Source organism: Rhinichthys klamathensis, unplaced genomic scaffold (assembly GCF_029890125.1).
Source record: "Rhinichthys klamathensis goyatoka isolate OS25496 unplaced genomic scaffold, OSU_Roscu_1.1 h1tg000018l_1, whole genome shotgun sequence".
NCBI classification, from domain to species: domain Eukaryota; kingdom Metazoa; phylum Chordata; class Actinopteri; order Cypriniformes; family Leuciscidae; genus Rhinichthys; species Rhinichthys klamathensis.
Window position 1 is genome coordinate 2,231,868 of NW_026606569.1, and position 10,313 is coordinate 2,242,180.

The 10,313-nt window shown below is 39.2% G+C and overlaps 1 protein-coding gene across 1 annotated transcript; it reads right to left on the bottom strand.

Annotated features, from left to right (window-relative positions):
- Positions 1–5,043: 5,043 nt before the first annotated feature.
- On the bottom strand, positions 5,044–9,337 carry LOC130070923 (uncharacterized). The gene is made up of 8 exons (XM_056235509.1): positions 8,628–9,337; positions 7,486–7,676; positions 6,486–6,606; positions 6,252–6,358; positions 6,080–6,142; positions 5,748–5,831; positions 5,491–5,616; positions 5,044–5,282 (listed from the first exon to the last, which is right to left on the bottom strand). The coding sequence occupies exons 1-8, from the start codon at positions 9,335–9,337 to the stop codon at positions 5,044–5,046; spliced, it is 1,641 nt and encodes a 546-aa protein (XP_056091484.1).
- Positions 9,338–10,313: the final 976 nt, after the last annotated feature.

Below are 10,313 nucleotides of genomic sequence, written 5' to 3' on the forward strand. Positions count from 1 at the left end.
ACAATACGTTCATTATTGTTTTCATAGCTTATAAACCTATTTTATTAGATTTTATTTTCTCGCAGACCTTGGTCTCAAATTGTTCTTTGTTTTGTTTCCTTCTCTAGTTTGATGTTTTTGTAGTCTACAAATGTTCTTCCATCGTAATGAAATCGTCTTTACTTAATTTAAGACCTATTCAAACTAAAATGAAGACATTTACCACACTATTTGAGAAATGAAAGCCTATTTATGGCCTTAAAATTATGAAAAGTTAATTTAAGACATAAGGACAGACGGGAACCCTGCAATTGACGTAAATCCGTCATAGACTCGCTGCAATTAACGGAAATCCGTCGTAGCGACGGAGAACTTTAATCCCTGGTAACACTGATATTAGACTGACTTCACGTGGATTTAGACAAGTTACCTTTACATTTGCAAATTGCAACAAAACAGTGAAACAACAGAGAGAAGTTACGTTACCTGCCAGGGCGGGATGACGAGCTCCACACACAGGAAATATAGCCAACTGAAAAAGTGCGCCAAGTGTCGTCTGAAAAGATGCTCTTCCAGCGATAACCCCAAATATTCCTCTTTTTGGAACCTTAAAATTAAATACAATGTACGTATTTAAGCAATTTCATAAAAACATAACGTTACTGAGGATATAACGTTATGATATCAACACGCAAAGAACGTAGCTAACTTAGAAACCATGATAGCGAAAATTCAAACCCACATCTTTCAAAACGAAAGTTTGACTTCGATATATAAGAATTCTTCCAAAATGTATAATGCTGTGTTCATATTATAGCGCAACAAAATCACACTAACGTTACTACATTAATATATTATAACGTTATAAGTTATCCTTGCCAACAGAAGACAACTTTGTGTTGCTGATTAACGTTAGTCTCTTTTTCTGTAATAACTCGTTTTAAATTGTAATATACCACTAACGTTACATGCGTTCTTCTTACTAGCCCAGTGATGACAAAAGTAGTTTTCTTACCTCAAACAGTTAAATTTGCAAGATGAGCAAGACGAACATCCACTGTCGAACATCCACTGTCTTGAAATGTCTTCCTGAGGCAGATGGTCAGTTAGCCAGCTGAATTTAAAAAAGGCACAATTTGACAGGAAGTGCTATTCAATTTAAATTTGCCTGATTACATTAATTTGAATTTACTCAATATTCTCTCCATTTGGGATTAAATAAATAAAATGCTTAAATTTTATTTAACTAGAATGTGTGGATTTTATTCTAAACATTTTTATTTGAAATTTAATTAAATATTTGCCTCAAAATCAAAAACACAATTATATTGAATAAATTTTAACCATAAACATTAATTGAAATCTACATGACCACAGAATCATTTCTTACAGTGCACAACACGCACAACCTTGAGGCGGATGGGCTACAACAGCAGAAGACTCCACCGGGTACCACTCATCTCCACTACAAATAGGAAAAAGAGGCTACAATTTGCAAGAGCTCACCAAAATTGAACAGTTGAAGACTGGAAAAATGTTGCCTGGTCTGATGAGTCTCGATTTCTGTTGAGACATTCAGATGATAGAGTCAGAATTTGGCGTAAACAGAATGAGAACATGGAACCATCATGCCTTGTTACCACTGTGCAGGCTGGTGGTGGTGGTGTAATGGTGTGGGGGATGTTTTCTTGGCACACTTTAGGCCTCTTAGTGCCAATTGGGCATCGTTTAAATGCCACGGCCTACCTGAGCATTGTTTCTGACCATGTCCATCCCTTTATGGCCACCATGTACCCATCCTCTGATGGCTACTTCCACCATGTCACAAAGCTCTAATCATTTCAAATTGGTTTCTTGAACATGACAATGAGTTCACTGTACTAAAATGGCCTCCACAGTCACCAGATCTCAACCCAATAGAGCATCTTTGGGATGTGGTGGAACGGGAGATTCGCATCATGGATGTGCAGCCGACAAATCTGCGGCAACTGTGTGATGCCATCATGTCAATATGGACCAAACTCCCTGAGGAAGGCTTCCAGCACCTTGTTGAATCTATGCCACGAAGAATTGAGGCAGTTCTGAAGGCAAAAGGGGGTCCAACCCGTTACTAGCATGGGGTACCTAATAAAGTGGCCGGTGAGTGTATATATATTTATGTTGTTATACACACACACACACACACACAGTACAGACAGTGATGACGAGGATCATGTGACTGAACGTGTGTTAAAGTTCAGATTCGCATCATCAGATAACGGCAGAAATGTGTGTTTAGCTGCTTCTCTTCACTTCTCCTCTGATAAACCATTTGACAGATAATATCTTATCCAGTCGTGTTACCTCTTGAAATGCCTTTAAATGGCAAATTTGACCAGTAAACGTAGTTTTACACTTGCCAAAAAGTGATTTAAAGCCTCCACTTGTTGAGTGAACTGTTATTTCTGCCTAAATATTAGCCTACTTGATTTTATTCATGAGGGTTATATATATATTTTTTTTTATTACTTTCATTTTTATTGAAGTTTTCTGACAACAACAACAACAACAACAACAAAAAAGGACAAGAAAAAAGAGAAACATACATTAAACAAAATCAAAGGAGGCCAAGGAGGAGTTACCTAGTACAATTGAAACAAAAATAAGTCTAGTTGTAAACATCGGAATCACTGATCAATAAACCTTATATTTACAATACTTCTACCATCTTTTACACAAGTTTACCAGAAGCCCAATCCGTAGAATCTCACAAAGTTAACACCCAGTATACAGTATTGTATTGGGCAGAAAAGTTATGCAGTTTCCAGGGTCAGAAAATGGGTCCATTTTCTCCATTTTTCTTTAAATGATGATTCTCTTAACCTTATAGTGTAGGTTAATTTTTCCATTATAAAAATGCTTTGAATTAAACTTGTCCATTGCTGTAGATCTGGGATGTTCGATTTGAGCCAAAGTCTAGTGATAGCCTTTCGGGCCGCGGATAATAAAATTTTGGATAAATACAGGTCCTCCTTCCGCACACTTTCTTTGATGTTTCCGAGAAACATAACTTTACATTCCTTTGGGATATTGTACCCCAGCACCTTCTGTAAAGTATTGTTAACGATAGTCCAAAATTGTTGAATTTTCGGACATGTCCAGAAGATATGAGCGTGCTTTGCGTCTGTACTACCACAGTCCCTCCAACAGTCTTGAGGTATCCCAAGTTGTTTGCCCTTCAGATAAGGAGTGATAAAAACTTCATAAAACACTTCCAATTAAATTCTCTCCACTGTTGGGAATTGGTGGAGGTCTGGAGTAGACAACATGTTTGATACCATTCCTCCTCCGTGAGGACAACCTTCAGTTCACATTCCCATTTTGCTTTTACATAGAATGTAGTGTTTTTCAAGTTCTCCATCAGACTCTGGTATAGTTTAGACACAATCTTCTTAGTCTTTTGTTGATAAGCACCACACATTATTTCAATAAGAGGGTTTACCATGTCAGAAGAAAACCCCTTAATTTCTTTGCGGTAGTAATCTCTCAGCTGTAAGTATCTGAATAGATCCTGGTTATTTAGATCAAAACTATCCTTTAGCTCCTGAAAACTCTTCATCTTGTTGTTTTTGATAGCTATGCAGAAAGCTGTCAGGCCCTTACTCATCCAATCTTTAAAAGTACTGTCATAACTAGGTGGCTTAAATCTGTTATCCAGTGCGATCCATCTTAGTATTTCTTGATCATTTTCATGAGGGTTATATTTGACAGCTCATTCAGTAATTTTTACCCGTTGAAAAGGGCCAATTACACTTTTTGGCAGTAACTACTGTCTAATTTCCCATTTTAATACATATCAACAGGTAAAATGGCTGGATCTGTCAAATATAATAACCATAAATAAAATGCCTTTATTTACTACGGACAGAATGTCATGACTCATGTCTATTTCCCTAATCCAAAGTAAACTGCATTGCATCTGAAAGGCAACGCTGAACTCAGCGCCGCGCATTCCACGTCCTGTGTGAAAGTATGTAGCAGTTAGAGGGTGCATAAAGTGTTGTAAATGCCTTGTATACACGTACAGATCATTTGTAACAGGTAAGTAACAGTTTTCAACACGATGTGTAAACGCATGAATAAATAATTTACAACACTTTCTGCATTCCCCAATCTAAAGTGTAAACTTTACATCACTTGTAAATGTTACAAATCATTCGTAGATAACATTCATAGCTCGTATGCCTTATTGATTCTTGAAGTGGTCATCTACAAATGATGTGTAAAACATTTACAAGTGATGAATAGTTCACACTTTAGATTAGGGGATGCAGAAAGTGTTGTAAATTATTTATGCATTTAGCCATTTACACATCATCTATAACATACAAAAAATGTAACATCATATATTAAACATTTATGAAACGCAAAGTCATGTTTTGTAAAGGATTAGTTAATCAATTGTAAATGACTTAAAACTGAATCTACAAAACATTCATACAATAATTAACATATCACTTATTAATCATTTATGAAAAAAGTCATGTTTCGTAAATGATTAGTTCATCAATAACAAACCACTTACAAATGACTTACAACTGAACGTTATTATAAAATCCAATTGAGGACATAAAACGTCCAAAAAGTCTATGGTATAGGATCCAGTCTAAAAAAAAGGCTACACTGGCATATTGGTAAGATGGTTGCTGTGATTTTTAAGGCTGCCCTAACATTTACAAACTTGACTTTCAACATATTTAATATTACTTTGAATTATATACTTACTGAAAAGCAAGGTCTTTGTTGTCATCCTATTGAAGGACTTTTTGTTATTAGCCCCCTTCCAGTTAATTTGATGAGACACCTCATCTTTGAAGATCCTGCCCAGGATGTTCCAGGTCACCCTCTTCACATCCTGGCCTCCAATGGCTCGGCACGACCCGTTTAAAGCCCTGGCCCGACAGTGAAAACGCGGCTAATGTCAAACCAGTGAGATTGTCGCTCACAGACAGAATCTTACCACTGCTTCAATAGAATATTTGCAATAATCATGGACAATCAAGAAACCTAATGGCACCATTCATATTAAATAAGAAAACTCACCACTCTCTGTCGAGCTGGGCCATTTGATGGTTCTTTTAAAAAGATTTCAAATGCCTCCACTGCCCCCAATTGTTCCAGGGGAAACTGGATATTTTCAGGCATCTCGACATCTGGCCCCGGGGTGCTGTTCAGCCTGCTGGTGAGGTAGTTCACCTTTGCCACAAGCTGGTCCTGTTGTTGTTTGATTGTTTCCAGCAGGCTAAGGATGTGGACCTCAGCTGCTGTTGACAAACATGAAATGTAGCTAAAATGTAGTGTATTAAAATATATCATGTTTCAGTGTTTATCCTCATTACTCATAATACTGACATTAGTTAATTACAAAAGTTATTGTCAAAGTTTGAAGAAAATATGTGATGGCTGTGGGAGTTTTTTTTCCAAAATCTTTGGCACAGAATGACCGTCTAGTATTTGTCAGTTATTGCTCACCAGAACAGGGAATGGTATCAGCCATTCTTCCCCCTCGCCATGTTGGTCTATATGTCCGGCTTGGACAGGCTTCCTCTGTTGGCCGCATGTTGAGGGTTGGTGCGGGGGGTGGAGGGACTGCCGTTCCTGATCCATAGTGAGGTGAGCGGTGTGTGAGAGGGGGACATTTTTTATTAAATGTTACTAATCTGTTAACCATGACTGATAATACACATGGGGCCTTTCTATTCACTAATATTTCAGAAATCAGTCCCTACCTTGAGTAACTCTGCGAATGTTAAATGCGGGTGCAAGGAGTTGAGGTGGTAAAGGGTTTTGCTGTCCTGCCCCATAGTCAGGTGCTAAGGGAGAGAAATTGGTATTAAATGGTTGTGATCTGTTAACCATGGCTGCAAGCTACAGGGCCAAACAATGGCAAACAAAAAATCTCTGGTCATGCTGAACATGAATTTATGTTTCAACATTTTGGTATTCTACCTATTTCAACCCCATGAATGGATTGACATTGAAAATCTGAGATGGTAATGCAGATTTAATCTATTAATTTGGGGCCACTGTATTCAATATTATTTCGGAGAACAGTGATTACCTAGACAGTTTTCTCCAGGTTGAGTATTTACTCTGCTGCCTGGCACTCGGCGAGATGGTGGAGCTGAAGGAATACAAGGAGAGGGGAATCTTTAGCACTAAGAATGTTAACCATATCTCTAATATTAATAGTATATGTTATGTTATTTCGATGTTAAGAGATTATTCCTTACTCTGCCAGTGCAATTGGCTTGAGGCTTCAGCTGATACACCAGGCATCCTCAGAGATGCAAAGTCACCATTTTCGTCCTCACTCTCATCAGAGTCCCCAAAACGGTGGCTGTTAAAAAAAATTGCCAAATATACATAGTACAGGCATCTCTGGTCTATTTTTTAATGCTACGGGAAAGAACCTTCCTATTACTGTAGAAACAAAACAAAAACAAAACAGAACAGAACACACTTACACTGGCTTCCTGAATCTTTTTTCCGGCAGCTCACCCTCCTGCTCTGCGTCAGACTGTAGCTCAGAGGTGTTGCAGCCGGTCTGATACTGATTCATTAGCCTAATCGCGTCTTTGTAGTTGTCTAAAATTGAATATGTTAAAATGAACATGAGTTTTAAATTAGCTGTTGAGCTGCACAGAGTATTATTATTATTATTATTGATCATCTTTATTTAACCAGGTTGGTCTAATTTGTGCCAGTAGCCATATCACCCTGTAGCCCAAGACTGGTTGCCCACTGAAGCTAAGCAGGGCTGAGGCTGTTTAGTACCTGGATGTGAGACCTTCTGAGAAAACCAGGTTGCTGCTGGAAGAGGTGTTAGTGAGGCCAGCAGGGGGCGCTCACCCTGTGGTCTGTGTGGGTCCTAACGCCCCAGTATAGTGACGGGGACACTACACTGTCAAAGAGCACTGTCCTTCGGATGAGACGTTAAACCGAGGTCCTGACTCTCTGTGGTCACAAAAAATCCCAGGATGTCTTTCGAAAGAGTAGGGGTGTTACCCCGGCATCCTGGCCAAATTTGCCCGAGTGGCCTCTGTCCATCATGGCCTCCTAATCATCCCCATATATATTAATTGGCTTCATCACTGTCTCCTCTCCACCAGTAAGCTGGTGTCTTGTGAGCGTTCTGGCGCAATATGGCTGCCGTCGCATCATCCAGGTGGAGCTGCACATTGGTGGTGGTTGAGGAGATTCCCCCTTCTATGTAAAGCACTTTGAGTGCCGAGAAAAGTGCTATATAAATGTAATAAATTATTATTATTATTATTGAGAACACAAAATACAAGAGAGACCTGGCCAAGAATAGCATCAGTAGATATAAATTGAATATTTTAAACAATGCAAGGCAAAGACAATTTCATGTGGATTTTCAGAACATAGAAATAATATGTTATTTCAAGTAGAAGGAGAAGCAACCATGAAATTATTTTTAAACAAGAATTTTATGATTTGGCATACCACAAGTTCTGACAACCTTCACATCGTATCTTGGCCAGTTTGGCTCATGCTTCTCCCCGTTAGCAGCTGCCCTTTTCACACGTTCAGTGCTCTTAAAACTGGGCCAGTACACCATCCTGTCATCATACCAGTCAAATGGCACAACAGCAATGTCCTTGCTCTCCTGGAACTCAATTAGATGAAAAGGCATCCTTAATGTAGAAAGGGGTATTTATTATTCATCAAAAAAGGAATAACATGGACTAAAGCATGTACAAGTGTACAGTGTGTACAAATAAGCAAGTAAGATGGGCTGAAATTTAACTTGAATGGTGCCCCAAGGTGGGAAGAAATATCAGGAAGGAAAATGTACAGGTCATAATAGTTAGGTAGAACTTTAGCACAACTGTAAAGTAGGGTACTATTGCAATTTTTTGGCAGAATATGTTGGGGTGTTGTTTCATAATCTTAAAAAAATCATTGCATATTAATGCTAATAACTTAGCATTAATGTGTGGACTATGTACAGTCCATGGTATTGAGAAAGGTGGGACATGTTTTAAATTGCATGTTAAATTCAGCATAAAATATAATTTCTGGCATTTTGGCATTTTGTTTTGAGGGACAATATGTCATGTCAAATTTTGAAAATGCGAAATTATGGGTGTAGTGTATGGGAAAATACCAACTTGTGAAATACTTACAGCGAATTTTCATCCAGAGTAATGGAAGTCATAGTCAGAACAGAAGTCAGTAGTCAACTATATTATTAGAGTTTTTAACTTGAACTGGTTGTTTAAACTGATTGATCGATTGATTGATTGATTGATTGATTGATTGATTGATTGAACTGATTTGTGTTTTTTTTGTGTGTTTTTTTGTGGAGGAGGGGTATGGTCACGAAACCATCCCTGTATGGCAAGGCTACACATTTCTGTCGCACCGTTGACACCTCAACCGACTTCAGCTCGTCAGATGCATTATTTACAACAAATATGTTCATTCTGTCGGAGTTGAAGGGGTATGTATAGAATGGAGACTGCCGGGAAAATTTGGTGTAAATAGCGTACACACCATTATCATTTTGGATAATGTTTTTTATAAGGCAGACTTTTTCCCCCACCAGAAACATGTTGTCCCCTGTTGTTAACTTGATGGTCCACCTTTCACCTCGCATTTCCCCATATTGTGCATTAACTCCCATGCCAACAACAATTGGGCCCACAAAATGCTCCCTTTTCAGTGTAATGTCTGATTCAGCAGCATCCAATTTGGTTGCTGTAACCTCTGAAAGACGCCGAATGAGTTGAGCTAAAGGGAACTCAGATTTTCTAATGAGTTTTTTTATTTTCCCGAGGTGGTTCTCATATGGGAATGCTGAAAAAGAGTCCAGACAGCCATGCCTCTTCACCTCGTCTGCCAGATGGACCAGACAGTGGACATAGTACACAATCTGGTCTGTCCCATACAGCTCACCAAAATGGTTTACAAAAGATTTTAGCATTTGTCCAGCATAGTCAGCAAGGTTGAGATGTTCAGGGCTTACCAAAATGGATATAGCAGTTGACAGAAGCATGATATTGTAGTACATGTTCCGGTCCAGGAATCCCGCCAGCACCATAGGGCCAGTGTACAGTAAGAACTGTCGGAATTCAGTCGCCTTCCAACGGGCCAACTCCCTAAGCGTCCGTGGTCTCCTGGCAAACTCAATTGGCACGTAGGGCCTCATTGACTGGAGTTTGCCTGACATCCTGTCTACTATTAATGCCGGGAGTCTTACTGTTAACGGACCCCGGAGCCAGGTCTGGAGCAGTTTCCTCACGATGCCCAAACACACTAGATGCATATAATCCAAGGGAAACTGCGTTACCATGCCAACGTTCACGTTTTTAAAAGGATGTGGCCCCTCGTGGTGGTGTAGTTCATCAACCATCAGGTTGAATGAGATGTCAGTTCTCTAGGGGTGCTCTGATTCAGGGAACGTCATACGCCGGTTCTGGTATTGCCCTGGGTGTAGGCACTTATCACACCTATGGTAAGCATTATGGGCCTTTGTTTTTTTTTCACAAAGGCCCGTGCAGGGGCATCACAGATTACTGTGTGAAGCCTAATTTTAAGGTTCTTATCTCCAAAGCAAAACCCAGCCTCTAGCTTCTGTAGTTCATTGACAAAATCAGATAGGAACTCTGTGGCCGAACTAGGTTTTTTTGGTTCACAGTAGGCCCCAATGATAACAGGTTCCTTCATGGGGATGGTAACCAGTAAGCCAAGGATGGGCCACAGCTGTACAGTGGAACTTTTAAATAAAGGTAGACCATCTATATTAATCTGCAGCCCCAATGTCATGCCCTCTGCCAGTGTTTTTGCATATTTTCTTATAGTGGCCTTCAAGGAGGAAAGGATGCCAAAGTGATGGTAGTTCCCCCCAGCCTTCTCCTGAATAGCATACTGCGTTTTTGTCTTGAGAAGGGTCCTACCATCCTTTGGCAGATTGGGATGGGTTATATGGAGTATACTCAACAGTGCAGTCAGGGTAACGAGGGAAATGCCAAAACTCACTGCCCAGTTGGCAATGTTATCGGAAAGTGATGTTAATGAGACCAGTCAAATGAAGAGAACTGGCATGATTCAAATTTATATTACATAAAAAGTGGCTTACACCCGTTACATTTTATTTATAGAACTGATAGACCATTGTGTCATATTTTTTAGTTAAAGAGGTCAGCACAAAAGTAAACAATAAAGCATTTCCTATTCTAATTAAGAGGGCCATAGTATTCATGTGACGTGACAAATGATTAAGAGGTTAGTGATGTGTGAATATTAGCCATAGAGAATATCAGCCATAT

Excerpts from the sequence above, each read along its gene's own strand:
- LOC130070923 (XM_056235509.1), bottom strand. The coding sequence starts at position 9,337 with ATGGTAACGCAGTTTCCCTTGGATTATATGCATCTAGTGTGTTTGGGC. Across the intron at positions 6,607-7,485 it reads GAAGGTTGTCAGAACTTGTG|ACAACTACAAAGACGCGATT; the intron begins GTATGCCAAATC and ends ATTCAATTTTAG. Across the intron at positions 5,283-5,490 it reads TGATACCATTCCCTGTTCTG|CAGCTGAGGTCCACATCCTT; the intron begins GTGAGCAATAAC and ends GTTTGTCAACAG.